The sequence below is a fragment of the Penicillium cosmopolitanum genome (assembly GCF_028827165.1).
Source record: "Penicillium cosmopolitanum strain IBT 29677 chromosome Unknown utg000009l:1.0-9042332.0:1.0-9050551.0, whole genome shotgun sequence".
In the NCBI taxonomy this organism is placed as follows: Eukaryota; Fungi; Ascomycota; class Eurotiomycetes; order Eurotiales; family Aspergillaceae; genus Penicillium; species Penicillium cosmopolitanum.
In genome coordinates, this window is record NW_026622679.1 from 3,867,214 (window position 1) to 3,893,628 (window position 26,415).

The 26,415-nt window shown below is 49.9% G+C and overlaps 6 protein-coding genes across 6 annotated transcripts; 5 read left to right on the top strand and 1 right to left on the bottom strand.

Annotated features, from left to right (window-relative positions):
• Positions 1–9: 9 nt before the first annotated feature.
• Positions 10–2,414, bottom strand: N7509_009554 (NAD-dependent malic enzyme; the record flags this gene model as incomplete). Its single annotated transcript, XM_056634191.1, has 5 exons — positions 10–1,141; positions 1,362–1,710; positions 1,820–1,898; positions 2,014–2,233; positions 2,341–2,414. The coding sequence occupies 5 exons, from the start codon at positions 2,412–2,414 to the stop codon at positions 10–12; spliced, it is 1,854 nt and encodes a 617-aa protein (XP_056484811.1).
• A 4,221-nt stretch (positions 2,415–6,635) lies between these two features.
• N7509_009555 (uncharacterized protein) lies at positions 6,636–8,922 on the top strand (the record flags this gene model as incomplete). Its single annotated transcript, XM_056634192.1, has 3 exons — positions 6,636–7,029; positions 7,111–8,552; positions 8,587–8,922. The coding sequence occupies 3 exons, from the start codon at positions 6,636–6,638 to the stop codon at positions 8,920–8,922; spliced, it is 2,172 nt and encodes a 723-aa protein (XP_056484812.1).
• A 927-nt stretch (positions 8,923–9,849) lies between these two features.
• On the top strand, positions 9,850–11,210 carry N7509_009556 (uncharacterized protein; the record flags this gene model as incomplete). Its single annotated transcript, XM_056634193.1, has 2 exons — positions 9,850–10,019; positions 10,106–11,210. The coding sequence occupies 2 exons, from the start codon at positions 9,850–9,852 to the stop codon at positions 11,208–11,210; spliced, it is 1,275 nt and encodes a 424-aa protein (XP_056484813.1).
• A 255-nt stretch (positions 11,211–11,465) lies between these two features.
• N7509_009557 (FAD-binding oxidoreductase) lies at positions 11,466–13,142 on the top strand (the record flags this gene model as incomplete). Its single annotated transcript, XM_056634194.1, has 1 exon — positions 11,466–13,142. The coding sequence occupies one exon, from the start codon at positions 11,466–11,468 to the stop codon at positions 13,140–13,142; it is 1,677 nt and encodes a 558-aa protein (XP_056484814.1).
• Positions 13,143–14,148: 1,006 nt separating this feature from the next.
• On the top strand, positions 14,149–16,077 carry N7509_009558 (GMC family oxidoreductase; the record flags this gene model as incomplete). Its single annotated transcript, XM_056634195.1, has 1 exon — positions 14,149–16,077. One exon carries the CDS (start codon positions 14,149–14,151, stop codon positions 16,075–16,077), a length of 1,929 nt encoding a protein of 642 aa, XP_056484815.1.
• Positions 16,078–18,117: 2,040 nt separating this feature from the next.
• N7509_009559 (type I polyketide synthase) lies at positions 18,118–26,287 on the top strand (the record flags this gene model as incomplete). Its single annotated transcript, XM_056634196.1, has 7 exons — positions 18,118–18,342; positions 18,437–18,850; positions 18,905–20,252; positions 20,307–21,448; positions 21,499–25,035; positions 25,127–25,390; positions 25,445–26,287. The coding sequence occupies 7 exons, from the start codon at positions 18,118–18,120 to the stop codon at positions 26,285–26,287; spliced, it is 7,773 nt and encodes a 2,590-aa protein (XP_056484816.1).
• Positions 26,288–26,415: the final 128 nt, after the last annotated feature.

Consider the following 26,415-nt stretch of genomic DNA (forward strand, 5'->3'; position numbering starts at 1 on the left):
AAATTTCGATCACGCCATCGACAAGATCCAGTCCTGAAGACCGCAAGAAAGATCGTGGTCGAGGATGACCTTTTTACAGCTTAGAACCGTTCTCGTCGGTGGGGAACCGTTCATCAGCGGGGAGAGGTTGCCCAGGCTGGAGAGCAGGTGGCCGACCTCACGCTCGAGTTCGCGGACCTCAGTGTGGGGGTCGTACATGCGGGACTTGATCCAGTTCTCCAGATCGGCATCAGACATGTTGCGGAGGTGGGTCTCGCGGTCAACCTTGTCGTTCTGGGCAGCACGAATGACCTTGCGGGTGACAACGATGCTAACCTCACGAATGCGGGTGATGTCAGGGTAGAGCAGACCACGCTCAAGCTCCTCGGCGGTCAGAGCGGCAGACAGAGACTCGCCGGAGGCGTAGATCATGCTATCGGTGACACGGACGGACTTGGACAGAATGCTGCCCAGACCGATACCGGGGAAGACATACATGTTGTTACCCTGGCCGGGGTAGTAGGTCTTGGTCTCGCCAGCGGAGTTGGTGAAAGTGCAGTTGGGGAAGGGAGAACCGGAGGCGAAGAGGCAGCGACCATCAGTGTACTTGACGGCGGACTCGAAGTCACACTCAGATTTGGAAGAAGGGTTGGAGAGGGGGAAGATGATAGGGGTGGTGTTCCAGTCGGCCATGTTGCGGAGGATCTCGGGGGTGAAGACGCCTCCGATAGTAGACAGACCCATCAGGATGGTGGGCTTGACGTGGTTGACGACCTCCTCGAGGGTCTTCCATTGCTGGCCAGCATTGTCCTGACGAGCGAAGTAGACCTTGTGGTCGGCGAGCTTGTCACCACGGTCGGCAGTAACAAGACCCTTGGTATCGACAAGGTAGAAGCAGCTACGGGCCTCATCCTCGGTCATACCCTCGCGGATGAAGAACTCGACAATCTGCTTGGCAACACCGACACCAGCGGAGCCGGCACCGAGGAAGACAGCACGGTGGTCCTTGCAGGGGAGGCCGGAACGCTTGACGGCGTTGATAACACCACCGAGGATAACGGCACCAGTACCCTGGATATCATCGTTGAAGCAAGTGTAGGTGTCGCGGTAACGCTCCAGTGCGGGGAAGGGGTTCTTGAAATCCTCGAATTGGATGACAATACTAGATAAGCTTCGATTAGCCGAGTCCCAGCCCAGTGAGGGGGAATATACGGGGGGTGATTTCGGATGAGGGGAGTCCACGCGGAGAGATGAGGGGGAATAGTGAGCATGATCGGGGAAATATGTGGATCTGATCAGATCTACCCGGAAACACACGAGGGGTGATGACGAAAATGGGTATGCAGAAGAAAGAAGCAAGACGGAAAACACTTGTGACTTACCCAGGCCAGCGCTCGGTGAGAGCAGACATCAACTCATCCATAAATTCGCGCTCCTCCTCGGGGCTGATCTTTTCACGGCGAGAACCCATGTAGAGCGGGTCTTCCCGGAGAGTCTTGTTGCCAGTTCCGAGATCGAGAGTCAAGGGAAGAGTGGCTTCGGGACGAATACCAGCGCAGGCAGTGTAAAGCGCCAATTTACCAATGGGGATACCCATACCGTTGATACCCAGATCACCCAGTCCGAGGATACGGGAACCATCGGTGATACATGTGATCTCAACATTGGGCTGGGGCCAGTTGGCAATGACAGCAGCAAGGTTGCCGCGGTCCTCCCAGGACAAGTACATGCCTATTTTGAGTCATGTTAGCACTAACTCCGGTTTGAATTCGTGGGGAAGAGGAGGCGCTTCCGAAAAGCTTCGGAACCGCTCCAATGGGACTAGGTTAATTTAACTCACCCTCGGGCTGTTGGTAGATCTCGGACCAACGCTGGCAGGCCTCGCCAACCACGGGAGTGTAGATCAAGGGCGTCAATTCCTGCAGGAGTTGTTAGTGCCTTTTCCTTTTCTGACTAGCACATGCGGTCCAATCACATGAAAGTGATGGCGACTATGACTCTATGACTCTGATGATGGGGAATGTCTTGACGTACCCTGAGGTGGTCGGTGACCAGGCGGTAGAAAAGGTGGACATTGTTTTTGCGCAGAGTGCTGAGGTATTGGAACTTGTCGATGGAGGTGTTCTTCAGACCCAGCTGGGCCAGGCATCGTGTCTTTTGGGTCTCGTAGCTCTCGGCGCGAGGAGGAGTGAGGCCGTACGTGCGCAGGTACTTGCGAATGTATGAAGGGTTGGCGGTGTCATAGTTGGCGTCACTAGGAAAGTCACAGTGATATTAGAATTGATTCTGCGGAGAAAGATGATGTGCTGTGCTATGCTATGCCATGCCATTCCATAGCAAGCGTCAAAATTTGAAACTTACGAGGAAGTGTTGGAGTGGTTCATAAACGGGGTCGCATGGACTGGCCGGCTTTGTTGGGGAGAAAATCGTGCCATTGTGTCTGACTGAGTGCGTGCAAGTTTACTTGTCGCAGAAGGGGAAGAATGATAGAAAGAAGAGAGGCGAAGACGAGGCGAGCGTGGCATGGTTTTAAGTGCGCGGAACACACTAGGCGTCCGTTGGGACACACGAGCGCACATCATCCACGACATTCCGAGCAATGAGAATCCGCCGGGACGGCAAGAGGGGAAGGACGGTCAAGGCTCAGTAAAAGACGAAGCATGATTTGGAGAGTCGGAAAGATTCGGGGGTTGGGAAGGGGTCGCGGCGTGGGACCTGGATGTGGATATTCGGTGATGGCAGCGAACCGTTGCGCGCGGAGTGGAATGGATCAGATCGGGGAGCTTGAGCAAGGGTGGAGCAGGGCTGGATGGAGGGCAATTGTACGGAGTACGCTCCAGAACAACCAACTTGTACCCGGTAAACGTCAGCATGTCTGCTGGTATAAGGAGAGACAACATGGACCATCTCGGGTGCTGCTGCAGCGTGAAGAGGGATACACGGTATGGCGGGTCCCGTGTGAGGAGTCTATAATGCTGTTCTCTGCAGGACTGAAGACTGGACAGTAGAGTACACGGTAGGTCTCGAACTGCATTCTCCGAATAAAAATACCGGGCTATGAGTGGCTACATAGGCGGGGAGACACCGCGATGGATCCGCCGAAGGGCAGGGTCTCCACCTCAGCGAGCTTCCAGAGCCGCAGTTGGTGCCGAAGTGGATCTTCTCGGTGCCAATTGATACAAATTGAGTACAGGCTAAACTCCGAGCACTAATCCTAGTTCTACGAATCCATCAAAGGGGGTGGGGGGATCAATAATTGGTCAGCAACTCCAGGGATCGAACTTCCAGAAGCCCTAACTCGAGCGGGGCCCGCACTATACCTAGCAGGGCATCTCCGTACGGGAGACGGCGTGCGGAGCCTGCCGTGTGTGTAAGAGAAGGTCTGCGTCTGCGATAGGAAAAGGAACACGGAAGCTACCTGATGGGAAAATCATCGGGCGGAAACGATGGGAAAAATAGAATTGGGCCCCCGGTGTGGCCCCATGGCTCCCATTGCTCCCATTGCCCCCCATACTCCCCGAGAGAGTGGAGGGTTGAGATGTTCCAAGTTGGCCGCGTTGACAATTGCCGTTCGGCACTCTGAATGGTAGAACCCGCCGAATGGCGAATTTCCAAGCAGAGTTTTTATTTGGTTTTTTTTTTCTTTCTTTTTCCCTTACGGAGTACACTCTTCCAGGTTGGCTTTTTTTTCGTTTTCTCCAATTTCCTTTCTTTTTTTGTACCCCCTACATGCGTGATTTTTTGGCGAGTCATTAAGATTCGGAATGCCCCCTTGCTCAAATGCCGTGCATGATGATGTCGTGTCTCTCCAGCTCCCAGCAAATGATTCAATTCAAGCCTTTTTCTACATCTCATATGTAGTAAAAATTGTTATTGATTTATTTTAATCCAATTCTATTTGTTTACCATCCCCATAATACTACATGACTAAAGGGGTCAAGCTTTCTCAACCCTCGTGGAAAATCACGCTACTATTAATAGTGAATTTGTCAGGGACTTCTTCTGTAACATGATTGGCTAATTCTACCTTTTTCTTTTCTTTTCCGCCTTGCCGCCTTCCCGCCATCTCCAGCCTTACAGTTGAGTCTACGAGATGCATACCTTTTGCGCGATTTTTGTGCAAATATTCCACAGAATATTGATCATCAAGGCACAGCACGATGCGCGAAATAAATACCAAGTTACTCCGTACACCTATTCTCATCCATTCTCGTCCCATCCGAGGTCACAAACAAGCTTGCATGAAACTTGCCCACGCGATCTATCCGGTTGGTTCTAGTTCGGTGGGGAAACGGGTGATCGCCGTCTATTCAATCGCGCGACCAGTGCGAGGGATGATACTTACGTAGGTGGGTGCGCAACCAGCCCCAAAAATAAAAATAAAATAAAATGAGAAAAAAATAACAAGGCGCGGCAATCTGGAAGTATGTTCCCTGGGTCGTGTGCTCGCCCTGCCCTCTACCGGTGAGGCTATTGGCCTATGGCGTCTCGGTTATCCATTATGGAAAGCTTCTCCTAGGCTTTCCCCAGCCCAGGGCCCATCGTTTTTGTGTTCCGACAAATAATTAGCTTTAACTATGGCGCTGATAGTTGCCTGAGAGCAGGGTCAGTTAGTGCAGTGGTTTTCCCTTAAGTAACTACTCTGTAGTGTTGTTGCAATCCAGTGGACATTATAATTGTCTCTTCGCCGATTGCTTGTGCGTGGTAGTATGAGTTCCAATTATCAATGTTATCATCATCGTGGCCGTTCTTTCTCGCATCGCAAATTCAACGCAGATAGGTGGCAGTCGTCTGTCATATTTCAAGTCAGACTTAGCGAAGCCACTTCTAGGACCTTAATAATTATTGTGCTTTATCATAACGTCTCGGTATCGATCTTGGCCAAGAACTGCTATGGTCCTTCTGGTCAAACTCGGTAGAGTGAAGGCTCTCTTTAGTTGACCAGTGCATTCGGTATGGAAGAAGGTAACTAATATTCGTTCTTCCATACGAAATAAAAGGTCGATATATAATCCAGGAGAAAATTCCAGTGGTGGTATCGAATGAACGTGCAATGTGAACAGCAATCAAAAGTTTCGCCCGGTCAGTGGACACTGGCAAGCATATAAAGCAAGGAAGCTTTGTCCTTTTGGGGTTTCCGGAGCAGAAATTTGACCACAATAAGTGTGTGCATTTAACACTCAAAGATTCCTGCTCGGTCCAGGGAGCCTGGAGAGCTATCCATGGAAGATTTAATTCATGAAAGTAAAACATCCTTATCCGGTTGAGATGTTAGTTGAATTCCAGCAGTCGTATTTCGGAAGTGTGCAGCATTATGCGCCACTCGGAGATCCCCCCCCCTACTCCATAGGTTTGTGGGAGGGTATTCAGGGAGATAGGCATCCAGAGAGAGCCTCAATTAGCGTGCAGTCGTCATGCATCACTTAGTGATTCCACTCAGTAATTCCACTCAGTCCACAGGTTTGTGCGAGGGTATCCAGGGAGATAGGCATCTAGAGAGAGCCTCAATTTCATCATGCATCACTTGGTGATTCCACGCAGTAATTCCACCTAGTCCACAGTTCGTGGGAGGGAGAATTACAGACTCCATGTGGAGGGGATCGGGCAAAGCACAATGCAGGAAATAGAAGAAATGAATCTCCATACCTACGTGATAGTTAGCTACTATACGAATAACATGTAGACAGGGGCCGGGATTTCTTGGGACATAAAGTATACCTAAGTGAAGGGGTCGAAGAAGGAATGATATGGGACAAAAGAAGAGACGTAGTGCCAGTGGTTGAGGATTAGAGTGCAGCTGAAAAGATGGGGTGTATTTATACTAGTAGAGTGACGCGGTGACGCGAACTCGGACTCAACCCATGAGATAGCCTCATTTTCACCCCTGATCCAACCATGCGTAGACTCAGGCTTACTGGCTGCCTTCGATCCAAAATCAAGACAAACGTGGAGCAATAATCCCCCCCGGCGCAGTTGAACTATCGTTCCGGGTTTATTCATTAGTCCCATTGGTCACCCATCTCGTACATACATAGATGCCCGGCATGAGGCAGGCATTCAGGCTGTGAGTTCAAGTTGCGCCTCACTTTGGGCCCAAGGCTTATTCCCTCCAGGGCTCTTTGTATGTGCTGGGATATGGGGGAAGGAAGTAGTATTATCCATGGACCCCGCAGATGTGTTTGGGCCATAGTTAGCTACTACATAGTAGGTAATATAGAACGGAACAATTGAATATCATCCATTTAGCAAGTAAATCCCCAACTTGCAAGCTGATTGGCCAGAGAGCTTGAGCTTCCCCAGACCCGCCGATCGTTGGGGAGCAAAGCAGTAGATACGTATAGCTATGGATCACTAGTATACTATAGTATATTCTGTATACTAGTAGTACTAGAATACTTAATTGTATGCTACAATTACGCTAGAAGTATACTATATACTTTAAAATACTCTATGGTACATGCTATACTCCATGCTGTACTATGCCTGTCCGACCCCGGTGTCGTCATCGGCAAAACAGGCTGACTGCAACTTCCACTTCCACTTAACTTCAACCTCACTTCATCTCGCTTCACTTCTGCATTTGCTGGCAGCTGTGCTCGAACCCTCGCATCTTCTATTCACTGTCGCCATTGCTGTCAATCTCTGCCACCTCCACCATGCCGAGCGAAACGGAGCCCCTGCTTCCCCGTTACGAGGATGACACTGCCCGTCAGCGTCAGCTCCACCAGAAGCTCCATTCCTACCAGATGCTCCGCGCCCTCTCTGAAGGCTACCTTCCATCCACCGAGCAAACAATCGCCAACCTCCGCACTTTTCTCGCTTCCGACCTCCTCAACCTTCGCAACCAAGACATCGGCTCCGTCGGCCGCCAACTCGTCCGCGACGCGCGTCTTTGGATCACCTCCTTGATCGAGTTCCTGCACGACAAAAATGGCTCCGATCATCTCCAGAACTTCCTCTGGCGTCTCTCCCGCGCCCGCGTCTCGGTCGATCAATCCCGCATATCCCAACAGGCGGCGCATGTGAAAGCACGCGCCGATACCAAAGCTGGTGAGCCCGCCTCCTCCCTGTGTCTGTTATGATTATGTAGTGATGGCTTGTTGGCTAACCCCATGCTTGTTTAATATGTAGCATATGATAGTTTCCGTACCGTGGGAAGCTTACTCCTCACAAACGCCGACTTCCGTCTCTTCGTCGATGATGTTGCTACCGTTGGCCGCCAGATTTTTGCAGATACCGCCTCATCCCTGGCAGATGCGTCGAAACAAGTCGCGGATGAAGTGCAACCCTCAGCAGAAGAAGAGCAGGCGTTGACGGGTGCGGGCGCCGATGAGGGTCGGGAGTTGTCGGGGGAGCAGGTGAAAGAGGAACTCAGTCATATTGCCGATATTGCGGGGAAAGGCGCGGCTCATACGGGCAAGGATGCCGTGAAAAGTGCTCGGGAACATCTTTCCGGTCGAGAACGAGATACATTGCTCTATCGGCTGAAGAAGACAGTCCAAAATCTACGCGAGAGAACTGACTATACGGATTCAGTCTCGACTATTGCACAGCTGGTAAAGCGATATGCGGCTGTCTACGCCAACGCCGCAGAATTCACAGTGGATGCTGCAGAGGAGGATCTACAAATGAATGATGATCTCAAGGAAGCGGTAGATCAGTTCTGGGGTCTGTTGCGGTCGTTTGGAAATGCAGAGGAATGGGACAAGTTGCAACAAAAATTCCATAATCTCTTACGACATGCTAATTCGGACCCTGAGTTTGAACGGTTGATGGGTGAAGCTGGTAATTCTCTCCAGGATATGCTCACCGACCCCGAGTTCTTCAACCACGCTCCTGAGAAACTCGATGAGCTACAGCAAAAGTCCGAGCGTGTCGGGTCAGAAGCACATCTGCGCCAGGACTTGGATGACTTCCTGGCACAAACCAAACGAGCCTTGCGATCGGTACCCGAGGACCCTGCAGTGACTAAATTAATCAATGCGACAAAAAGGATTTACCACAATGCCTCAGCAGCCTACAATGACCACAAGGCTGACCTTCCAGCTGATATCGTCAACGTCATGCTCCCTGTTCTCCTCCGAGCCATCCAGTACATTCCAATCCCGCGTTTGGAGATCTCCGCGCCAGAGATGGACCTCCTCTTAGAGAACCTAATTCTAGAACCAGGCCGCACAGTCAACTACTCCTCTTTCCTCCCATACCGGCTGCACCTCGTCACGCGAAACGACATCGACGTCGTCAAGAAGCACTCCAAACGAACCGAGACAGCCATCAAAACCATATTCACAGTAACAGTCCAAGGCCTCAACATCAGCGCCGAGGAATTCGGCTACTGGCTCAAAGCCCACACCGGTCTACTCTTCTACTTCAAAGACGAAGGCATAGCCAGTTTCTACCTAGACCGCCGAGGAATCGACATAACCCTCGAAGTCGAAGTCGGACGCAACCGACTCGAACAAATCTTCACCCTCCGCGGCGTACGCGTCCGCATCCACAAACTAGACTACAAGGTCTCAAAAAGCAAATGGCGCTTCCTACTCTGGCTCACAAAGCCCTTCCTAAAACATCTCGTACGACGGACCCTGGAGAAAAAAAATCGCCGAGGAAATCGTCGCCGCCGCTTTCGCCTTGAACAGGGAACTTGTCTTCGCGCGCGAGCGTCTCCGCGCAACCCGCATCGCTAACCCGCAGGATCTGGCAACTTTTGTACGAGCCGTCCTTGCCCGGCTCAAACCTGCTGACTCTGACGTGGAAGCTCGGGTCGGTATTGATCCTTTGAAGAGTGGTGTTTTCCGCGACGTTTATGCGCCGGGAAGTATTGTTAAGACGTGGCATGAGGAGGCTACCCGGGCGCAGGAGGCTATTGAGGATGGCGATGAGACGCATGGACTGGGGTCTACCTGGCGGAATGATATTTTTGATGTTGCGGGCTTGCGATGATACCTCGGTGATTTCTAGATTTGGGGTTATGTTTATTTTTATGTTTATTTTTATGGTTCGACCTGCGGGTACGGTTTATGATTTACGGAGGTATGACATGATATGGTGATTGGGTTAATTAGGTATTAGTTCGTATCTATACGGGTTCATTTGACTTCCAAGGTTGTTTCTTCAAAAGTTTCTTTCCAAAGATTTGTTGCATGCTGCTAGTACCTACCTACGGGTAGTGAAAAAAGGGAACTTGAATGGATGGTGACGGTCTGCACAGCAAACTGCCCAGGTGGTTAATCCCACCGGCAGTGATACTAGGACTAGAACTACACTGGCAATCATCTTGAAAGCATACCAGGTACTACTAACTACTAGTAGTTGAAGTCCCCATACTATTTTGTTTTCTCTATAAAAATGAGGTCAGTACATCCATGTGTCTACCAGTGGATATATATGATGTCGTAGTCCCTCTCGGCAACTTCAACTTCAAGTGCCAGTTACTTGCTAGTATTCCAGGAACCTTGGTATCTAGGTACTGGAAGTATCATCAAGTGTGTTTTTCATCCAGGTAAATTAAATGCAACCTTTACAATATACTACTATTGTATATTCTGTTAAATAACCCGGATTGTTATACTTCAGTGCCACAGCACGTGACCAGCGATAAGGACTATCTGGCCGGATTGATTGACCACCTCGCGCAGTTGAACTTCAACCCTCCACTCCAGTTGATCTCTCGCAAAAGATCCATTCGTGCCAGTCCACCGGGAACTCAATCCCATTCCACTCATGTCGACCTAATCCTTCAATCGAACTTAATCCAACACACTCCTTCCCCACAGCCACAACGCGGGACAGCCAGATCTAGCTGCAGCGGAGCTCTACTCCAGCAACACCGCCGCGGCTAATCGCCCTAAATCTTCGAATCGGAACACCATGTATCTCCAACGACTCCTTCTGGCCATCGCGGTCGCCTTGTTCGCCGTCGTCGTCCTCGCCACAGAAGATTACTACAAGATCCTCGGAATCGACAAAACCGCTTCCGACAAAGATGTAAAGCGCGCATACCGCACGCTCAGCAAGAAATTCCACCCTGATAAGAATCCGTGAGTACAAACCGCTGCACAGCAATCAAGTCCCAATCCCCTCCAGTTAAAGCAATAGCCCATGCTAATTAAACCGCAAATTCTAGCAATGACGAAAACGCGCGCGAGAAATTCGTCGAAATCGCCGACGCCTACGACGTTCTCTCCACCAGCTCCCTGCGAAAGATCTACGACCAGTACGGACACGACGGAGTCGAGCAGCACCGGAAGGGCGGCTCAGCGGGCGGCGGTCGCGGTAATGACCCATTCGATCTATTCTCACGATTTTTCGGAGGAGGGGGCCATTTCGGACACGCGCCTGGTGCGCGACGGGGACCTGATATGGAAGTTCGAGCCGCTCTACCACTACGGGACTTCTACAATGGGCGGGAAATTAATTTCCTGGTGGAGAAGCAGCAGATCTGCGATTCTTGTGAAGGGACAGGATCTAAGGACCGGGAAGTTGTTACTTGTGACCGGTGCTCGGGACGGGGTATGGTGATTCAGAAACATATGCTTGCGCCTGGCATGTTTCAGCAGGTTCAAATGGCCTGTGATAAATGTGGAGGGCAAGGGAAGCAGGTCAAGAATCCTTGTCCTGTTTGTGCTGGGCAGAGGGTTGTTAAGAAGGGGGTTGAGACTTCTGCTTCGATTGAACCTGGTATGGGTAAGGGGACTCGGCTTGTTTTTGAGAACGAGGCTGATGAGTCGCCTGATTGGGTTGCGGGTGATTTGATTGTTGTTTTGGATGAGCAGGAGCCTGAGCTTGGTGCGAGCGAGGAGGAGAGGACTGATGGGACTTTCTTCCGGAGGAAGGGGAAGGATTTGTTCTGGAAGGAGATGCTTTCGCTGAGAGAGGCTTGGATGGGAGAATGGACACGAAATGTTACACATCTTGATGGTCATGCTGTTGCGTTGAGTCGGAAGCGTGGGGAGGTTGTACAGCCCTTTTCGGTGGAGACGGTTGTTGGCGAGGGTATGCCGTTTTACTCGGAGGGTCATTTGCACGATCACCACGAGGAGGGCGAGGATGAACCGGGCAATCTTTACATTGAGTATGTGGTTGTTCTGCCGGATCAGATGGAGAGCGGCATGGAGAAGGAGTTCTTTGCTTTGTGGGAGAAGTGGCGCAAGAAGATTGGGGTTGATTTGAGAGCTGATAGTGGTCGACCGGTTCCCTTGCCGGCGGACGAGCACAAGGATGAGCTGTAGTTCAGTTACCTGTATATTGAAGCATAAGTATAGATTCGGACTTAGCATGGATGGTGTTGATACACACTAGTACTACTGCTCTACTACTAATACTACTATGAGACAATGGCTCAGTAGTCCAAATAAACACTGGCAACCTTGTAATAATAAAGCATCAACGAAGTACTAGTACTAATTGTACAAGTTCTCTTCTATACTTGATGTTGACTGTTGATATCGACTGCTCTCACCGCCTGCAGGCACCGACGACTCCGCATGATCAGCGCAGTTATACTCCGTACTTCCAACTCTCGCATCGATCTGAATTTGGTGGAAATGGATCATTCAATTGCGGTAGGGCAGATTTCGGAGCGTGTTGCCGACTTCCACCGTCGTCAACAACCCTTTCGCATCTACCATGGCTCAACCAACAGTACCCGGCCAGCCAATCACTCGCCATCCACCACTGTGAGCACTGCTGCGCTCACCCGCGTTCTGGAAATCAATGAAGATCGCTGCACCGCAATCGTGGAGCCAAATGTCCCCATGGACTCTCTCGTCGCCGCCACCAAGGCAAAGGGCCTCGTGCCGTTGGTGGTCATGGAGTTTCCGGGAATTACCGTCGGAGGCGGCTTCTCCGGGACTTCAGGAGAAAGCAGCTCTTTTCGCGAAGGCTTCTTTGACCATACCGTCAATTGGATTGAAATGGTGCTTGCAGATGGTCAGATCGTGAGAGCGTATAACGACCGTGTCGGAATCGACAACAAGAGCGAGAACGACGACTCAGCTCAAGATTCACGGTCTGATTTGTTCTGGGGCGCGGCTTCGTCGTTCGGAACTATGGGTGTTGTGACATTATTGGAGGTTCGCCTGAAAAAGGCTCAACCCCTGGTCGAATTGAAATATTATGTTAGCTCCGATATGAAAGATGCGCTACAGGTATTCCAGGAAGCGAGCGTGGACCCAGAGACAGAGTATCTGGATGGCATCGTGTATTCTCGAACCAAAATCGTCGTCTGTGCTGGGAAACAAGTAGACGCGAAATCAAGCAATGGCTCAGTCCAACAGTTCACTCGACCGCGGGATCAGTGGTTCTATTTACATACCGAGAAAATCGCTAAACGTTCAACCTCAAGTCGGCGAGATACCTCTACGCCTGATGCGATCGACTACATCCCACTTCAAGACTATCTGTTCCGCTACGATAGAGGTGGTTTCTGGGTGGGCCGGTATGCTTTCCGATACTTCCTCACGCCGTTTAATTTTATCACGCGCTGGCTACTCGACTATTTCATGCACACGCGAGTCATGTACCACGCTCTACATGTGAGCGGTCTTGCCCGACAATACGTGATTCAAGACGTCGGTGTGCCGATATCCACTGCAGCGGAATTTCTGGACTGGCTCGACATTCCAGAAAACTTCGGACAATATCCGCTCTGGCTCTGTCCACTTCCACCAGGAAGTGCAGGCGGACTAATGATCGAAGGGCAAGAATCGGAACTGGATCCAGACTCGACCAACACCGAGCGAACGACTCTCATGAACTTTGGACTATGGGGCCCGTCAACAGCAAGCGGACAGTCCGGCTTTGTTGCTCAAAATCGCGGTATCGAGCACAAGGTCCATGCCCTTGGAGGGAAGAAGTGGCTTTATGCGCATACTTACTACACCGAATCGGAGTTCTGGGATATATACAAGAAAGACGGCTACGATGCTCTCCGCACAAAGTATCATGCTCAGCATCTGCCTACTTTGTTTGACAAGGTTCGTGTGCGCGAGTCGGATCTTCCTGGTGCGCACCGAGGGGAGTTTGAATCCGGATGGAAGGGGATGGTTAAGCGGGCTCTTTGGGATGTGTGGCCTTTTAGTGGACTCTATGGAGTTTACAAGGCTTGGAGAGGTGGTGATTATCTTTTACAGAAGGAGGGTTCTAGCAAGAAGACTGACTAGTGTTTATACCCGGCAAGATTGATAAGCTATTATTATCGATGGGAGCGAGAGCAGAAGAGTAGCAGAAGACAGCCACGATATCCTTACGATATCCTTACGGAAACCATTCATGCAAAAATGCGAATTGAAACCATGTGGCTAATATGCCGTGTCTTTGTGACCCGCATTCTTGGGAGATCGACACGGCATTTTTCACGACACAACTTTAAAAATAGTTTCATGTGATAATCAATAGATACTGGGCCTGAATATCTCAAACCGTATAATACTATTATAGTAATACGGAGTCCGGAGTACATAGAATCGTATTCTCGTACTGTCTCCCTTTTCTCGCTGGAGTTTATCTCAGTTCACATCACTGAATGAGATCACAACCTTGGAATGCAAGATCTTGCGTCCAACAGTGGGTCATCACCTCCACCGGCAAATAAATCTCTGAGGAATACAAACCACAACAAGAAGAAAAGCAAAACTCGTGTTTGTTGAAATCCGAACGTACATATTGCATATAGTATTCCATTGCATCAGCATCCAGCTTCCTGCACCAACCTCGGCTGACATTGAAAAGTTGCTGTCTGAGCGCAGAGTCCCCGCGTGGCTATTGACTAGCGATTGACTAGCCCGCCAGCTCCAACTGAAAAGGGGCCGATCATCGCTGCACTCAAGCTTTGTGGTTCGCCATGACCTTTGACTAGGGTTCATGGTGGACCTGCATGCACAGAATGGGTGTCTGCTGGATCCGATCTGGGTTTTCATTTCGCTTGGAAATGCCATTCAGCCTGTGAGACTGCAACCTCACCTCTAAGCACTTCCGCACCAAGCCCCACCAGGTCATGCAGTTGATAATCTCTTCTGTTCTCCCATGCTATTAGTGGGTACATATTAATTCCGATGGTTCCGTCCAGATTCAGGATTCAGTTGTTGGACGCTTCGTCTTCATACCCGTCCACTCCTTTTCCTATGGTTATTTGAACCACCACATTCATTTACAAACAGGCATCTCGATATGCTTTTCTCTCGGCTTTTGAGCTTAGCTGCCTTGTCAGCGGGCCTGAGCGCTGCGGTGGAATTGACTGGCTACGAATATGTTGTTGTTGGATCCGGTGCTGGCGGCGGCCCTCTCGCGGCCCGACTTGCACTTCACGGCCACAAGACGCTCCTTATTGAAGCCGGCGATGATCAGGGATTGAATGATAATTATACCGTGCCCGCATACTCCGCCAAGGCCTCTGAAGATGGAGCTATGGCCTGGAACTTTTTCGTTCGTCACTACGCGGACGAGGCTCGCCAGGCCCTCGATTACAAAACCACATACGAGACTCCCGACGGAGAGGAATATACAGGACTCAATCCCCCGGAGGGCTCGACCATGAAGGGTACATTGTATCCTCGCACTGGCACTCTGGGTGGCTGTACCGCACACAATGCCTTAATCACGGTTTATCCCCACGAATCGGATTTTGACTATATTTCCACCCTCACTGGCGATGGTTCTTGGTCTCCCGATAACATGCGCAAATACTTCACGCGTATGGAGAACAACAAGTATGCTCTTCCATTGCTTCCTGGCCACGGCTATGATGGATGGCTAGGCGTTGAAGAGGCACCTATTAGTATTGTCCTGGAAGATCCGCAGCTTTTGAGTATGCTTCTCGGAGGTGCATTTGCTCTGGGCAACCAGACTAACTCGATTTTTAACCTTGGAACCTTGCTCGCCGGCGACGCCAATCGTGATGCTAAATCGCGCGACACTACTCCTGGATACTATCAACTTCCCATCGCTACCGACGGTAGCAAACGTAACGGCCCCCGCGAGTTCCTGGTTGCTGTCCACGGTGCCAAGAATGCCGATGGCTCAAAGAAGTATCCTTTAGACATCAGGACCAACTGCCACGCGACCAAGATCACCTTTGACAATTCAACTACACCGCGTGCTACTGGAGTTGAGTTCTTGGACGGCAAATACCTCTACCGCGCGAGCCCTCGCTCTGCAACTGCTGGAAAGGGAACTCCCGGAAGCGTTACTGCATCTCGTGAAGTCATCATCTCTGGCGGTGTTTACAACTCCCCTCAGCTTCTGAAGTTGAGCGGTGTTGGGCCTGCAGAGGAACTCAGCAAATTTGGCATCGACATCGTGTCCGACCTCCCTGGCGTCGGCACAAATCTCCAAGACCACTACGAAACTGCCGTCCAAGGCCACACGCCCAAGAACTTCACCGCGTTGAAAGGTTGTACCTTTAGCGTAAATGGCGAGGAAGATCCCTGCCTGGACCGATTTAACAGCCCTATCCTAGGCAACCGTGGTATCTACTCATCTGGTGGATTTGCTGCTACCATGTTCTACAAGAGTAGCGTTACAGCAGACGACAGCTACGATGCCTTCGTATTTGGAGGCCCCGTCAACTTCCGTGGCTATTACCCTGACTACAGCATTAACATCACCGAACGCCATGACTGGTGGTCATGGGCCGTTCTGAAAGCACACCCACGCAACACTGCCGGCTCTGTGACGCTTCGCTCCGCCGATCCTCTCGATATGCCAGATATCGTTTTCAATTATTTCGACACTGGAAGCGACGGCTACGAGAAGGATCTGACAGCAATCACCGAGGCAATTGGAGTTGCTCGTGATGCGTTCCATCGCCAGCTGGTTCCGATTGAGGAAGTTCTTCCTGGAAAGGACGTCAACTCGGAAGAAGAGATCCACGATTACATCAAGAACACCGCTTGGGGCCATCATGCTTCGTGCACTTGCCCCATTGGAACGGATGACGATCCTATGGCTGTGCTGGACTCAAAATTCCGTGTGCGTGGTGTGAAGGGTTTGCGTGTTGTTGATGCGTCAGTTTACCCACGCATCCCTGGAACTTTCACTGCTGTGTCGACCTATATGGTGGCTGAGAAGGCGGCTGATGATATTATTAATGCTTTGTAAAATTTACTAATTGTCATATATCATTCTATGCCATAAAGCCCTTCATACTTGATTATCGGTTTTTCAGAACCAGGATTATCATGTGTTCTATTCCCCTTATAGACATAGTAAATTCTGCCAGTGAGCTTTAAGAATCCTTTGTTGCGGAAAAGGTATCCAGCCGCACCTATGTTCGAGGCCTGCTCGGAACAGGGGAGGGGCAGGAATGGGAAGGACCTTTCTCAACGGTGATATGATTTGCTGCCAACGCAAGAAAACGGTTTACGCCCTGAACGTTTGCGTGTGTATCCGGCGGTAGGAGATTGGACTTTCTCTCTCGTGCTCAAAACTTGGTTTGGAGTATCCTTGGAGAGGTAGAAGCTGTGCTGTCCGGATGCAAGTTCCCGCCAAAGACAAAGAAAAGCGAAGCACCCTGTGCATTCTATGCCGCGGCAGTACTGCAACCACCCTTGAACGGCCTCGATGGCTGTTGGGTCAAGGAAAGAAGGCAGTCAGTTCCTTGCTACTCCACAGTGACCCTATTAGTGCCTATGTAGCCGGCCGGGTTAGGAAACGGTCTACCATCTCTTAGCTGACTCCCCGCAGCTTTGGCGCTCAGACAACCTTGGAAAGGGAAGGCGGGCGCGTCATATATCGGGTAATGGGCTTCAGGCCGGTCAAGGGCGAGCATTTGGCTGCAGCTAGCGCGTTCGCATCCCTGGCTGTCGACTATTCTGGATTAGTTGACATTGCGCGAGTCAACAAGAACGTGATCTGGGTTTGCATGAATCCCGTTCACGTGGTGGCGAGAGTATGCCCGCGGAGCAATATTTCCTGGCTGGGCGATCGATTGAATTGGAACCACGAGACAATATTCGTGGATTGTGACTTCTTGATGTTGGGTGGCGCTTTTTAGCTGCAGCAACGGCCAAACACAGGCGCAGGGCTCGTTCTGAGGTGGTGTTAGACAGCATGAATAGTCTGATTGGATTTCACACTAACGTCCTAGACTCTGCATTATACATTTTTTCAACAAAGAAACAAGATTGTTTGCCATGGGCACTGCCCTTGAACCGCTAGACAAGCTTTAGACAGGCGGATTAATGGATGGATGGTGTGGAGAAGATCGATTTCTTTGTGTGAATTACGTAGCCTAGGCATGGCCGCGCTTCGATCTCGCTCGAAACAGGCAAAGGTAGTTAAATCTCAAAATTGGGAATCTTTCTGCCCGAATTAGCTTCGATCATGGGGTGGGCCTTACCCTTAAGCATGTATGCCTTGGCTCTTCCGGGCCTTGGCCGAGTCACCCCCCCGATATCTCCCCAACAAGGTGGCCTGTGGGCATTTAAAGAGGGGCTGATTGACAGGGATTCCGAGAACCGAGATCCACCGATGCAGCCGTTGAGTGACAGGCACTATCATTCGTCGACGAAGGTCGATTGGGGGCGTTCATGCGACAGCCTGCATACCGGCGCTAATCTTCCCCGCTTGTCCAGGGAGCTGGAAAAAGATGCACCCGAAGCTTTGGTCTGCTTCAATATTGGATCAAGATTGGTTTACTCCAAAGTACAGACTCGCTGTGCACGAATGATCGAGTGGACACTTCGAGAGGAAACAAAGAATGATTTCGCTGTGACGTGGGCTTAACCTCACCCTTGCCCTAAGGCATGAACGCGTTGACGTTGACACGCGGGAGAGAGAACGGCGAAATAACGCGGTAAGGTAGTTTTGGTAGGAAATGCCGTTTTTATGGAGTAATCGGGCAAACAAAGGTGCCAGGCATGGCCATTTTACCGACCAATCGAAATGTTGCGTGATGTAGAGCAATTCATTCATGCCGGCTGATCTGCCCTTCCCTGCCTCGACTCACCTCTCACCTACCACCCTTGCCTTTTTTTCTTTCAAAAACTATATATACCTAGGTATGCCCGAGCATCTTTTTATTTCCAGAGGTTTGTGAAATTATAAATTTATCACTTTCTGCTTCTTTGATTTCCTTGGTAGCTTTGCTACGCATAATATCCTTGAAACCTTTCATCTCTTCTCATTTCAAACGATACCATGGAGTCATCATCACAGAAATCGTGGTGTCTTAATGATCCTCTTTCAGATCTCGTCGAGCCTATTGCCATAATCGGTACTGCTGCCAGATTTGCAAAGGATGCTCTCTCGGTGGAAGATCTTCGGGAAATTCTGCTAGAGGCCCATTCTACATGGTCTCCCATTCCAAAGGAACGTTTCAACTCTGAGGCGTTTTATCATCCGGACCCTGAGCATGGAGGCACGGTATGGTGGATCTCTTTTTAAACGCCTTTTGATCTTCTTGAATTGGTGGGCTGTTGGGATGCGGTAATATTTACTGACGGCAACGATTGCATAGCTCCATGTCCAGGGAGGGCACTTCCTCGCCGAGGACCCTGCCCACTTTGATTCGTCCTTCTTCAACATTACAAAAAATGAGGTACTAACTTTGGACCCACAACAGAGACTGGTGATGGAAAACGTGTATCATGGTCTCGAAAATGCCGGCGTCCCCTTGGCCCGTGCGATCGGATCCAATACATCAGTATTCGTCAGTGGGTTCAATCACGACTATTTGGGGATACTTAACTCAGATCCGGAGACGACTGTCAAATACAAGCCTACTGGTGCCTCAAACTCGATTATTTCGAACCGAGTCAGTTGGTTTTTCGATTTCAAAGGACCCAGCATGACTATTGACACGGCTTGTTCGAGTAGTCTGGTTGCTTTGCACCTGGCTGTCCAGAGTCTACGATCCCGTGAGACAACCATGGTATGAAATCTTCTCACCCACGGATCCTACTACATCCACTGACAAAGCTATCAGTCTGTTGTGAGTGGCGTGAGCATACTCGAAAACCCGCTCGAGACCACTGGTTACAGTCACCACGGTCTTCTTGGTGCTCAAGGCCGCTCCTTTAGCTTTGACGCCCGTGCTGAGGGATATGCTCGTGGTGAAGGAGTTGGCACCGTCATCTTGAAACCTTTGGTGGATGCGATAAGAGATGGAGATGTGATCCGCGCCGTGATCCGTGAAACAGGTGTGAACCAAGATGGCCGGACATCCGGTATTACTCTTCCAAGCGGCGAGGCCCAAGAATCTCTGATTCGACAGGTATATGAACGAGCTGGTCTGAGTATGCAAGATACTAGGTTTGTCGAGGCACATGGGACTGGAACCCGAATCGGCGATCCAATCGAAGCGAAGGCACTTGCAAAGGCATTTGACTGCCCACGAGATGGGCCTCTGCACATCGGGTCACTCAAATCAACTCTTGGCCATACGGAAGGATGCTCTGGTGTGGCAAGCCTCGTGAAAGCCATCTTGGTCCTTGAGTCGGGTATTATTCCTGCCAACCACGATTTACAGGAGGTGAACCCCGAGATTTTGGCCAAAGAATGGAATATCGACTTCCCTTCGGACAACATCCCTTGGCCCACCTCTGGTCTGCGCAGAGCTTCGGTCAATTCATTTGGGATCGGAGGAACGAATGCACACTGCATCCTTGATGATGCTTACCATTATCTCAATGAACGTGGCCTCTCAGGTTCACACAACACGAGCACCGCCATTCGTCCATTTAAATCACTGCGCCATCAGCTTTTACTTCTTCCCCAACCTGATGAGTATTTTAACTTGTCGGTTACGGGGCCTGAATCTGACAGCGATGATACCGAGGTCGACTTTAGTGAAACACCCCTCGCCCAGAGCGGTGCAACAACTCCTTTGATGAAGCCGGTCCAAGTTCGCCAGCCAGAAGTGCCAATAGAACCACCACAAATCTTCCTTCTTACTGCATTTGACGAGGATGGTGTCAAGCGCATCGCATCTTCGTATGCCCGCTATGTCAAGAAGAAGAATGTCCCTGCAAGGCAAAACAGCGACTTACTGAGAGATCTATCATTCACAACTTCGGCACGGCGCTCCAAATTTTCTTGGAAGAGCTTCATAATGGCATCTACGGTCAAAGAGCTTGAGTGGAATTTGTTGGAGGGCAATTTCACAAAACCAATTCGGGCGGAGGTACCACCAGAGGTCTGTTTCGTCTTTTCTGGACAGGGTGCGCAATACAGCGCAATGGGACAATCCCTTTTCAAATACCAAGTATTCAGGCACGCAATGGAGGATGCGTCTGAGTATTTTAAAAGCCTTGGAAGCAACTGGTCACTGCTTGGTAAGAAAAATCTCATCATACAAAGCTTCTGAGATGCGAGCTAATCTATCTTAGTGGAACATGCAGCAACCGAGTCACGGTCGAGGGTTGACTGTCCTGATATCGCGCAGCCTCTCTGCACTGCACTTCAGGTCGCCTTGGTCGAGCTTCTAGCTAGCTGGGGAATATTCCCGAAACGGGTGGTAGGCCATTCATCAGGTGAGATTGCAGCGGCGTACTGTGCTGGCAAAATCTCTCGCGAAGCTGCATGGAAGATCGCCTATCTGCGTGGCATTCTTTCGACCAAGCAGCAGTCAGCCAATGGGGCAATGATGGCCGTCCGTCTGGAGGAGTCGCAACTGAACCGCCATATGAAATCTGTTCGGGAAAGACTTCAAGGTGAACTTCGGATAGCATGCTCCAACAGCCCTACAAACAACACCGTCTCGGGCTGCGCGGCCTTAATTGACGAGTTAAAGGTCATACTGGATCAGGAGGGCGTGCTCGCGCGGAAGCTCAAGGTTCAAAATGCGTATCACTCATCGCACATGGAGAGCATTGCAGATGAATACCTCCAGCTTATGGGATGCTTGAGGTTCGGCAGGCACATTGTGCTGCCACACCCAGTTCGTATGTTTTCAACTTTGACCGGAGAAGAGTTAAACGAAGACCTCCTACCGAGCAAATACTGGGTAGACAATCTGATTTCTCCTGTCCGTTTTGTCGACGGTATAGAGAGCGCTCTCCTCTCAGGAGAGAGGGAGCCCGGTGGAATCTCAAACCTTTCATACTTCATGGAAATAGGGCCCCACTCGACCCTGCAGAGTGCGATCAAAGATACCTTGTCGTCAGGGTTTAGCAAAGGAAAGGTCAAATACCTAGCCGTTCTAAACCGTTCCGATCCAACTTTGACCCCTTTACTCAGTTCGATTGGATTTCTTGCCAGCAGTGGATACGGAATCGACATTTACAAAGTCAATATGGCTTCCTCTCACTACCCAAATTCCCAAGCTAAGCTTTTGATTGATCTTCCGGCGTACTCTTTCAAGCACGCAGAAAAGATACTTTACGAAAGTCGAATTAGCAAAAATCTTCGCTTTCGCAAGTTCCCGCGTCATGACCTCTTTGGCGCTCCTGTCACGGATTGGGATGCCAATGCACCGCGTTGGAGACAATTCGTGAGGCTGGAAGAGAACCCCTGGATAAGACACCATGTGGTAAGTGAAGAAAAACCTTTCAAATGCAGATCCCCGCTGATAAATTTTAGATCGCCGAAAACCATGTTTACCCAGGTGTCGGCTATCTCGTGATGGCTATTGAAGCCTCGCGGCAGTTGGCTGGGGAGAAGGCCATAACTGGCTTTCAACTCTGCCAAGTCTCCATTCGTCGAGCAATGATTGTTCCTGACACCAAGCAGGGGATAGAAGTCTGTGTCTCGATGACGACCGAATCCTCCTCTGAGCTCAGAGTCTGGCGGCGATTCCACGTCAGTTCGTACAACGAGGCAAGTGAACACTGGACAGTGCACTGTACTGGTCTCATCTCGATTGAGGAACGCTCCCCAAACGACCCCCTGAGCAGTTATCAAGAAACCGAGGCCGAATCTCAGGAATGGCGCCGTAAATACAAAAGTGTACATGAGGTGTGCAATCGTCCAATAAATTTCTCAAATTCGTACGATGCGCTTCTCAAATCGGGGTTTGGATTTGGTCCTCTATTTCGCAATCTTCACGATGTGCGGCTTACAGACTCCCGATTGGGGCAGATGACTGGCCTTGTCACCGTTCCCGACATTGCAGAGGCTATGCCGAAGCATTACGCGCATTCGCACCTAATTCATCCCGCCACGATGGACAGCATGATCCACATGATGATCGCAGCCGTAATGGATTTCACTGGAAAGCCATTTCTCGAAAAAATCAGACTTCCAACGTACATCCGCGATATGTGGGTATCTGCTGATTTGAATCCTGCACCTGGTCATAAATTTGAGGGCTATGCATCGGTACAACCCTCAGCCTCCGAGAAATTTGAAGGTCAAATAAGAGTTTTCGATTCCAGTTCCAAGGCTCATTGTATCTACATGAGTGACATTGACCTGACGCCACTCGACAAGGACATGGAGAATATCCCTGGGCGTCAGGTTTGCAATACCATCGAGTGGAAGCCCGATGTCAACTTCCTGGACTCTGAAACAGCATGTAACTTGGCTAAGATAAATTTTTATCCTACAGGCCCCGACGGGGACTTATTATGGGCGAAGCGTCTCCAATTAGTCACCATGATATCTGTCACCGAAGCATTGAGCACGTTGGCGAACATTGATATCGAAACCCTACAGCCGCACCTCCGCAAGTTTTATAACTGGATGCAGCGTGTGCGAGAGGAGCTTCTGAACGACAATATCATTCATTTGACACTTTTTGAGTTTGAAAGATGCTTCCATGACAAGCTCTTGAAAGATGCAATTCTTGAAGAAGTTGCAAATCACAATGCGACAGGCGCACTGACGGTTCGAATGGGCCAAAATATTGCATCTGTTATGCGACAGGAGGAAGATCCACTACATTTGATGTTCGACGAAGGGCAGTTAATGGAAGAGTTGTACAAGGAAATTATTCATCTACACAACCTACCTCAATATCTAAGAAGCTATCTCTCTTTGATTCGCCACCAAAGGTCCCAGTTGCGAATCTTGGAAGTAGGCGGAGGGACTGGGAGTTTGACTGCGGAGGTCCTTGATGTGCTCTCACCATCATGTGATACCTTGAACGAGAGTATTGCAACCTACACCTTCACAGACATATCATCCGCCTTCTTCGAAAAGGCTCAAGACAGATTCTACCACTGGAAAGACATAATGAAGTTCGAAGTCTTCAACCTTGAAGAAGAGCCTGCTGCCCATGGTCTCGAGGCCGGCTCCTACGATCTAATCTTTGCTGGAAACGTGATCCATGCCACGTCTGATCTTACAGCGACATTGCGAAGGCTGCGGTCTTTACTTCGCCCTGGTGGACAGCTAATCATGCAAGAGGGAATAAGGCAAGACTTTCTCTGGTACCCACTTTCATTTGGTCAACTTCCCGGTTGGTGGCTTGGAGATGAGCCTATCCGAAAATGGTGCCCCTACATTCCCGTTTCTGCCTGGGAGTCACTCCTTATTGACTCGGGCTTCTCTGGTGTCGAAATTGAGTATCCTTCTTCCGATAATAAGGATCTAAGCTTTCAGAGCATTATGATTTCCACCGCTCTCGAGTATGTGCAACAGACGCCACAAAAGGTTTACATCGTATCCTCGGGACTGAAGACATTTGGTATAGCCGATTGTATTACCCAGATTCTTGAGCATTCTGGCACATATCAAGTTACCACATTGAAAGTGACTGAGCTGGCTCAGTTTGCTTTACAAGGCTCCCTATGTATATCTCTCGCTGATCTTGAGAGCCCGATATTCACGGCAATTGGGAATGATGAGTACAACGCACTGAAAAATATGTTAATGAATTGTCAAAACCTACTTTGGATTACTCCAGACTCAAGTGAATTCCTACTTGCGAGCACCAGTTTGGGTTTACTCCGTACCATCCGCTCGGAAAGGGATTCTGACGGTTCAAATATCGTGACCATTGCTGTTTCAGACTGCGAGAATGTCCCGGCCGAGGATCTGGCATTCTGGGCTTGTGGAATTGTTAAGCATCAGTTCACCAGCAACAAAGGAGACGATAGACACGCTGAATACCTGCTACGAGATAACATAATTCATGTTGGTCGACTTCGAAGTTTTAAAAGTGCGAACAATTTTCTCGCCTTGCAATCTGAAGCCCCTCCAACCGAGCTGCTACGCATCGGTGATATTCAGCGCCCCGTCTGCTTGGAAAAGTTCGCTCCCGCAGTCGATCCACGTTGGATCACTGATATCCAGCACTTCAATCCGTTGCCCGAAACCCAGATCCAGGTTGCGATTCGTGCCATAGGTGTGACTTCGAGCTTTGATCGCCTGAATGTACCTATCGAGGCAGCTGGCATTGTGACCAAGGTCGGATCCGCAGTGAAAGACTTGACCACCGGTGACAAGGTGGCTTTTCTGACAAGCAGCACTGGCGATAAATCTTTCCAGACTTTTGCAAGAATTGAAGAAGCAGTTGCTATCAAAATAGCAGAGAGTACCCCCTTGGAGATTGTTGCTAGTCTGCCGGCAGCTTTTGCCACTGCAATATATGGCCTCGCCCACATTGCAAAGCTATCTTCCAGTGATACAATCTTGATTCATTCCGGTGCAGATGTTCAGGGTCAAGCTGCAATCCAATACGCCAAGATGATTGGGGCCACTATTTTCACAACAGTTTCGACCACTGAGAGCAGGGCACTTTTGACTGATGTGTATGGAATACCGGAAGCTAACATTTTCTCCAACAAAAGTCTCAGCTTTTACAAGAGCCTCATGAGATGTACTGATGGAGTTGGAGCTGATGTAATATTCAATACGCTTACGGGCGAAGTTCAGCAAGAGTCCTTCTCATGCATCGCAGAGTTTGGTCGATTCATAGATGTGTCAGGAAATGCTTCTCAACCACATTTGACGCGAGCGCCAGAATCAGTTCTTCGAACGCTTTCAATTTCGAACGTCGATCTTGAGATCCTCATTCGCCATCGTCCAAGTATTGTTCGACAACTTATTGAAGAGATATTCTGCTTTTACTCCGAAGGCAGGCTCAAACAGGTCCAACCTCTCAACATCATTCCATTTTCCGAAATAAAGCGCGGCATTCAGACTCTCCAAAGCAAAGGGGCTTCTGAGAAAATAGTCTTCGTCCCAAGCGCAGATGACCATATTCCCATAGCCCCGGACCAGTTGTCTCCTCTTCAATTTGACGGCAGGGCATCTTACGTTCTAGCGGGGGGGTCTTGGTGGGCTGGGTCGCAGCACCGCCCTCTGGATGGCTGCACGAGGTGCGAAGAATCTGATCTTTCTTTCACGGTCGAACAAGGTCACCGAAGCAGTGACCAAGATGATCTCAGAACTTAACAAGCTGGGATGCAATGTTCATATCTTTGGCTGTGACCTTGTCGATCGATCTCGCTTACGCACCGTACTGGACGATTGCCATCAAATACTCCCTCCCATCAAAGGATGCATTCAATGCTCCATGGTTCTACAGGTATGTCACAGTCTTCAATAAAATCTCGATCTATCATATTGACATTATATTCAGGATGGAGCTTTTCAAGGAATGTCCCTCAATACCTGGCAAGCCGCTATTCAACCCAAAGTCACAGGATCGTGGAATTTGCATGAACTTCTTCCGTCCGAATTAGACTTTTTCGTCATGTTATCCTCGGTAAGCGGGATCTTCGGCAATCGTGGCCAGGCAAACTATGCGGCTGGAAATACCTTCCAAGATGCGCTTGCAGCATATCGCACCGCTCGTGGTATGAAGGCGTCTGTCATCGATCTTGGCAGTGTATCAAATGTCGGCTGGGTTGAGGAGAATCTTCAAAATGCAGTAGGTCGTCTGGGTAACCTCTATCAGATACTCAAGGAGAGCGAGGTACACAGCGCAATTGAATTCATGATCGATCTACGCCATGACAAGGGGCAGAACCATGGGGGCCAGCCGGTATCGCAACTGGTTCTCGGTCTGCCAACCGCAGAGCTATGTCGACAGAACGGCAGTCCGGCACCCCCTTACCTTGAATTTTCGCTATTCACGCATCAACGATCTACCATGGTCGTGAGCCACGGTGAAATTGGCCAGGAAAAGACAATTAGCACTGCGGCTCTTTTAGCATCAACCAGTACCTTTGACGAGGCAGTGGAAGTGGTGTCGGATGGGATCGTGGAGAAGTTTTCGGCACTTCTTGCTATTCCGGTTTCTGAAATTGATGTTGAGAGATTTGGTTTCAACAGCATCGACTCACTGGTTGCCATGGAATTCCGCTCGTGGGTGAAGAAAGAACTCAGCGCGGAAGTGTCTGTGTTGGACATCATGGGGGCGCAGAGCATTCGATCGCTTAGTGAGAAGATCGCTAATAGCAGAAACGGGGATTTGAACTAGGAAATTTGAGATGCTCAATTTCAAGTTGGATGAAATCTGTGTCTTTCAAGTTTTCAAATTTAATACTCATCTTGCCCGACCTACTTGTATTTTGTTTTGAGTACATTTTCCTAGAAGAGAGCGATACT